Source organism: Aethina tumida, chromosome 2 (genome assembly GCF_024364675.1).
Source record: "Aethina tumida isolate Nest 87 chromosome 2, icAetTumi1.1, whole genome shotgun sequence".
In the NCBI taxonomy this organism is placed as follows: Eukaryota; Metazoa; Arthropoda; class Insecta; order Coleoptera; family Nitidulidae; genus Aethina; species Aethina tumida.
This window is the reverse complement of record NC_065436.1, coordinates 35,589,325-35,596,406: the sequence shown is the minus strand read 5'-3', so window position 1 is coordinate 35,596,406 and position 7,082 is coordinate 35,589,325. Positions and strand designations below refer to the sequence as shown.

At 27.8% G+C, this 7,082-nt stretch overlaps 1 protein-coding gene across 1 annotated transcript; it reads left to right on the top strand.

The window, feature by feature from the left end:
- The first annotated feature begins 3,390 nt into the window (after nt 1–3,390).
- LOC109606339 (ribosome-binding protein 1) lies at nt 3,391–6,740 on the top strand. The gene is made up of 5 exons (XM_020022899.2): nt 3,391–4,464; nt 4,514–4,633; nt 4,683–4,859; nt 6,182–6,316; nt 6,366–6,740. The coding sequence occupies exons 1-5, from the start codon at nt 3,481–3,483 to the stop codon at nt 6,714–6,716; spliced, it is 1,767 nt and encodes a 588-aa protein (XP_019878458.2). The 5' UTR covers nt 3,391–3,480; the 3' UTR covers nt 6,717–6,740.
- The last annotated feature ends 342 nt before the right edge of the window (nt 6,741–7,082 follow it).

Below are 7,082 nucleotides of genomic sequence, written 5' to 3'. Positions count from 1 at the left end.
AAAGATGTTTAATATCACAATTATAGAACTCAAAAATCCATATAAAAATTTGACAATAAATAAATTATAGACTTCAGCACTTCTAACACAAAAATTTATGTACAGTAGTATAATAATATAGAAAATAAATAATATACTAATATAATAAATAATACTAATGTACATCAACTCATTATTTGTCACATAGTTACTATATCAACTATAGACCACAAAATAGACTGAAAACATTTTGTTACAATGCAATTTATACTTTTGGCGAATCGTTGCATTTTTATGGCGAGCCATTTGAAAACCAAAACAAATAAAACAAACAAAAAATTTCCTTAAAGTATGTTCGTGTGTTTGAGCGTCGAAATTGATTTTGGAGTCGGCCCGTCATCCGTGTAATTCCATAAAAAGATTTATCACGCCGGTTTGGTTTTGTATTGCGTTCAGGGACCATGATTGGATTAGGTCTTGTTTTATCTTATGTTCTGCAACACCTCGCGCAAAAATACGTTAAAAGGGACACTGGTTCAAGTACCCAGGCCTATGTCCCTTAATTTACCTTATTAAGGTTGTATTCTGGTTTATGCACATATTTATTGCAAGTTTTGTGAAAACTGTACAAAATTGATATGTTGCCCGGGTCAGAGCTGAAACGTTTAATTTTGAAGGGTTAATTAATTGAGTTTCGAATTCAAAACAAATTTTAATGCAGTTAAATATTCCCTGTGTGTTGTATTTGGGTTTATTAAAGGTTGGACACAAAGTAATTGCATGTACGTAAATGGTGCACGATCCTTTAAAAATGGACAATTTTATTTTCTGCACATAAATTGATATAATTTTAGTGTCCTGTATTGATTACAAAGTTCTGACAGAAAAATACCGAATCATTCTTTTTTGATTCCCACCTCCCCGTTATCCTTTGTGTCAGTATTGTTATAAATTAAAAAAATAAGGAATTGAATTGTTTGTTTGCCGTTTTAATTTATTGAAATTAAAAGTTCTGTTACAAAATGAATATTTTCAACATTTCGATGTTTATGTGTTTAGGAAGTACCGTAAAAATGCCGTAAAATGTAAGAAATATGCAAATACATACTTTTTAATGTTGAAAGTAATTAAAAGACCAGTGGAATTTATAAAAAAAAAAACAAATTATTTTTACTTCCTTGTATTAGTGAACATAACAAAACTGCATAGAAGAAAATACCATACTTTTATTATTTTTAAAATATCCAGCAACAGTGATTGTAATCATTAAATTTTATGGAATTATGTAAAATAAATAAATTATTGATAAATTCGAAAGTTATACAAATGTTAAATGCGTAAGAAACTAAAATCATATCGTTAAACATGTTATAAGGGAGGGGTTGAACAAATTTAATTATTTTATGGCTTTCGAAAATAAAAACACCAAAATTTATTGACGTTTGAAAGAAGGAATTAACCATGTTTGATAATTTTACATTTTTTAGGGTTTCCAAGTTAATAATATCACAATTTATTTTTGATCAATTTTTTATACATATCTAAACTGATATTTGATGATATATTAGTTATAATTAAAAGGTCAAAACACTAAAATCTTATTGTTGAACATGTTTTAAAGAAGGAATAAGCCAAATGTTGACAATTTTACATTTTTTTAGGGTTCTCCAAGATAAAAATATAACAATTTATTCAATTCAATTCAAAATTGATGATATATCGGTAATAATAATAAAGTCAAAACTCTAAAATCATATTAGAAAGAATTAATCAATTATTGACAATTTAATTTTTTTTGGGGTTTTCGAAAATAAAAATAACAGAATTTATTTTTGATCAAGTTTCTTATACATATCTGAATTGTGATATATAAATTTTTAATAATAATTACATGTTCAAAAGTCTTAAATAATGTTGAACATTTCTTAAAGAAGGAATTAACCAAGTATTGAGAATTTTACATATTTTTAGGGTTATCGAAGATAAAAATATCACAATTAATTTTTGATTAAGTTTGTTATACATATGTAAACTGATATTTGATGATATATTAGTTGTAATTAAAAGTTAAAAACTCTAAAATCACTTTGTTTTAAAGGTGGAATTAATCAATTATTGACAATTTAACAGTTTTAGGGTTTTCGAGGATAAAAATATCAAAATTTATTTTTTATCAAGTTCATATACATATCTAAATTGATATTTGATGGTATATAAATGTTTAATAATATTTAAAGTTCAAAAGTCTAAAATCATTTTGTTCAACATATTTTAAAGAATTTATTACGTAAGAATTGACGATTTAATATATTTTAAGGCTTTTGAAAAAAAAAATATATTATTTTTTATACATATCTAAAATTAATATATTTTTAAGATTTTTTTTAACTTTCGAATAAATATATATATATATATATATATATATATATATATATTCGTGATGTATAAAATTTTAATAACAGTTAACAATTTAATAGTCTACAATCATATTAAACATGATGAACGACAATTAATTTTTAATTGGTGATTTATGATTGCAATTAGATATTTATTTTCAAATTAATATTAATTTTCTCTATTTCTCTACTCTTGTTATTATGTATGTTATAGGTTAAGTTTCTTGTGCATTCACTACATTGTTATTTCGTGAAACATAAATCATTAATGGGGGTCAAAGGTCTACAATTTTATTCATAAACATATTTCACAGAAGGAATGAATCAATTTGTTTAACGTTCTTTTGTGAAATTTATAAATATGAAAATTTATTCATTGTTTGTCAAAGGAGTTGATTTATACAATAGCTGTATAATAAAAACGAAGACAAATTTTCAAGATCCGGCAACAATAAAAATATACAAAAGCAACCCTTAAAACACAAATAAAATACAAAGTAATAATTCAGCCAGACGAACACATCCATTTAATTATTTCTTGCAAGTGTAATTCTTTGAAAGTAATAAAATGTCTACAAAAATTTTATCACGGAATAATATTGTCGTAAATTCCTGTTCTACCCATTCAATTATTCCATTAATTCTCGTATGACAAAAAGTTATTCACATCGAGCGAAGGATTAAACGTCTTTTTATATTGTAAATTGGTTTTATTGAGACTGGTTAAGCAGTCAAAGGGGTAAAGCGTAAACTTGTTTTTCGTAACAATACCCGACATGAATTATTAATAAGTTCAATATCGTATTAAAAGAAATTAAGGTCACATCTATATATAAATGAAAACAGGGTCAGACTCGACATAAACTGGATGAGAGAACGTCTAAAAACTCTCACGTATCGTATGTTTTATTTCTACGATAATAATCAATCGAATGTTTATTAGTTTTACGACTATACTATATTATTTTATTGTTCGTCCCGTACACGAATCGCATTTGTCAACCTGTCACTCAAAATTGTACTTCAAAATCAAACAACATCTCGTCCAAATTATTAAATTATGTGGCTAAATTAAAAAACGTACAAATCATGATATTTTTCCAGCATGTCCATGAACATCAATCTGTACGAGTTCCTTTTGTTTCCTCGCTTTCAAAACGGCAGCATCATTAAAATAATATGCCAGGACAAGGAGGGAACGGATTTCGATACTGGATCGGATTCCGAATTAAGTACGTGCAAATGTTTACCTAGGGCCTTAGAAAATGAGACTCCGCAACTTCTACTTACACAAAAAATGCCTCTCTGCAAGTGTCCCAAACCGAACGAAGAAAAACGAAAAATTGAAAATGAAAAATGGTTTACGTCGTCAACGAGTTACACCAAAACGGAAACAGACGAATTACCGCTAGAGAAGCTAAGGGAACCACCGCTCAAAATTGAAGGGGGAAGCCAGAATAAAAACGGTCAAAGACGAAGTATCGAGTCTCGCAAAAGCCAGGATCAAAACGGCCAAAGAAAAAGTATCGAGTCTCGCAAAAGTCAGGAGCAAAATGCTCAAAGAAGAAGCAACGAATCACGCAAAAGCCAAGATCAAAACGCTCAAAAAAGAAGCAACGAATCACGCAAAAGCCAAGATCAAAACGCTCAAAGAAGAAGCAACGAATCACGCAAAAGCCAAGATCAAAACGGGCAAAGAAAAAGTAATGAATCACGCAAAAGTCAAGACCAAAACGGTCCAAGAAGAAGTTACGAGTCACGCAAGAGTCAAGACCAAAACGTGCCGCGAAGGAGCCTGGAATTCGGTCAAAATGGGCTAAAAAAAAGTCAGGAGAAAGACATGGTCAATGGTTTGAGGAAATTTTCTCCTTTACCTCCTATTAGTAGTAAATCTTCAATAACAACGACGGACAAACAGGAGGAGGAAACGGTTCCAGATAAAGTTCAAAAAGGAACGTCGATTTCTAGCACAAACAAATCCGAAGTCGAGATCCAATCGACCCCGTATCAGATGTCATCGTCGGAAGGCAAAAGTTCGATGGAAAAACTGTTGGAACCGCTCAAAGAAACGCTAACACCCCATCTAACTGTAAGTAAGATCTCTTTTAAATGCGCTATTTGATTTTGTTTTTTAAAAGATTGTAGTGAAGAAACCACGAAATAGCCTGAAACCAGGCAACAGTGAGGAAAGTGGGAATTCTAGAAACAAGTCTATTCCTTCGAAAAATGATCAACTTTTGGACAAACAAGTTGCCACTGTAGGTAAATTATAATTTCCTTAAACCTCTCACTAATAGGTTTTTGCAGGGGACTCCTTATAGTTGCAAAAATTGTAATTGTGACAAGAATTGGAAAAATGACTCCCCTCTAGGCCAGTTTAAACCTAGCGATGATCCTGTTAAAAAATCAACTGTGGACAATGCAACAAATAATGTAGGTTCAAAATCTCACAATAACGAGGAAGGAAAAAGGCTAAGTCAGCAGGTAAAATGAAATGAAATTTATGTAAAAAATTTTGTCTTAAAATTGCAACATTAAGAGTTGCTGCTACAATATGAAGTTAGCTACTTCTCTAAAATACAGGGTGATTCAATTAAAATTTATGGAGAACAGAAAAAGATATTGACTAAAAATTTTTATAGCAGTTATAACTTGACTTGAATTACTTTTCTAATTTATTTTATTTCATCCTATAAGGAGCCATTATTACCCAAAATTTGATACAAGGTTTAATATTGAATGTATTCAAACATAAATAACATTGTACCCTATATATTTTTGTACTTTTAAATTCTACATGTAGTTTCAAATAAACAGATTGGTGATCTAACTAAATTGTCAGTAAAGCCCCCAATTTTGATAATTTTGTAATAAATTGATTTTTTGACACAAAACATTATAAAAATACACAATATTAAATGAAGAAAATAGGATTTAATTAAAAATAAATTTAAAACCATCTTTTATACACTTGTGAAAATACATACGAATCGAATCAGCATTTTTCACATTATTTTAATATCTTTGTAAATATTAATTTTAGCCTTAGGGTATGCTACAGCATTTCAGTAGAGAGTAAAATTCTATATTGAATAGCATGCAAATTTTATGGTTATTGTTTTTTGAAATAAGAAAGACATGTAAAAAGAAAAAATATGTATTTTGGAAAGCTATTGTTTATATATTTACCAAGAATAAACTTCTCCGGATTAGAATTGTTGATAGAAGTTTATTTTAGTTGGTCATTACGTGTGTGAAAATTTTTGAACTAATTAAGTATTTCAAAGACAGAAAGATAGAAAAATAGTTAAATCATGTAATAATATTTATATATATTTCCATTTAAAAAAGTAAACTTCCGGTTCCAAAAATAAGAAAAAAAGAGATAACAACAAAATTTCTTATTGATTTCTATTTTAACTGTTTAACAACTATTGATTAGTTTGTTTATAAAGAAAGATATATAAAAAGGAAAAATATATATTTTGGAAAGCTATTGTTATTATATTTACCTAGAATAAACCTTTCCGGATTAGAATTGTTGATAAAACATTTATTTAGTTGGTCACTACGTATGTGAAAACTAATTGGATATTTCAAAAACAAATAAAGATAGAAAAATAGTTAAATAACATAATAATATTTATAGATTTCCATTCAAAATAGTAAATTTCCGGTTCCATAAATATGTAAATATAGATAACTACAATTACAAACAAAATTTCTTATTGATATCTATTTTAATTCTTTAATAATTATTGTTTAGTCTGTATATAGTTACAAATAAATGAATTTTTTGTTCACAGAGTGGAAAACGGTTAGATTACAAAAATGGAGGAGATTTGCTAATAAACAATGAACATGAAACAAAATCATCGATCACATACGAAAAGAAACGTACGGATATATGTTGTTGGTCTCTCTTAAACAGATTATTTTCTGTGAGTTTCATAACCATAATTTCTTTAGTCTATATATTGTAATTTTCAGAAGAAAAACTCCAAATCTGAGAAAGAGGCGTTGAAGTGTTCCAATACGGGATTAAGAAACAGAAAATGTCCAAATAAATCGGATAATAAATCTAAAAGTGGCAGTATCAAATGTGTCAAAACTGGTGTAAAATGTACCAATAAACAATGTCCATGTGTTGAACATCAAAATAAAGCAAATAAAAAGCCTAAATATTCATGCAATTTTTGTAAAAGCACAGAAAAAAGTCAGCCAGATTCAATAATAATGTGTTATATGAATAAATTTTTGTGTCTGCTAAGGAAATATCTGGATTTTTTATTTATAGGTTTTCACTTATTTATAATGTATGTAAATGTTTTATGGCCCTAAATATAGAATAATAATGGAAACATATTTATTGACAATGGTTTTGAAATATATATAGAATAAATGAATAAAATTACAAATACCTGGAAATATAAGTTGTACGGCTCCTTTCCAGGAATATTTCATAAATACACGACTCCTGCTGCATTTCATCCACTTACAAAGAGATCGTATATAAATAGCATTTACCTATACTTCTCAGAAATTTGTCAGAATGTAAATAGATGATTTTTAAGTTGACATAATTTTAACAAATACTTCGACGGTTATAAAGATAAATCAGAAATTACACTTAAAAAATATTTATGGAGGTGTTGGATTTTAAATATATGTATGTATATATATATATATATATATATATATATATAT

Excerpts from the sequence above, each read along its gene's own strand:
- LOC109606339 (XM_020022899.2), top strand. The coding sequence starts at position 3,481 with ATGTCCATGAACATCAATCTGTACGAGTTCCTTTTGTTTCCTCGCTTT. Across the intron at positions 4,465-4,513 it reads CGCTAACACCCCATCTAACT|ATTGTAGTGAAGAAACCACG; the intron begins GTAAGTAAGATC and ends GTTTTTTAAAAG. Across the intron at positions 4,860-6,181 it reads GAAAAAGGCTAAGTCAGCAG|AGTGGAAAACGGTTAGATTA; the intron begins GTAAAATGAAAT and ends TTTTGTTCACAG.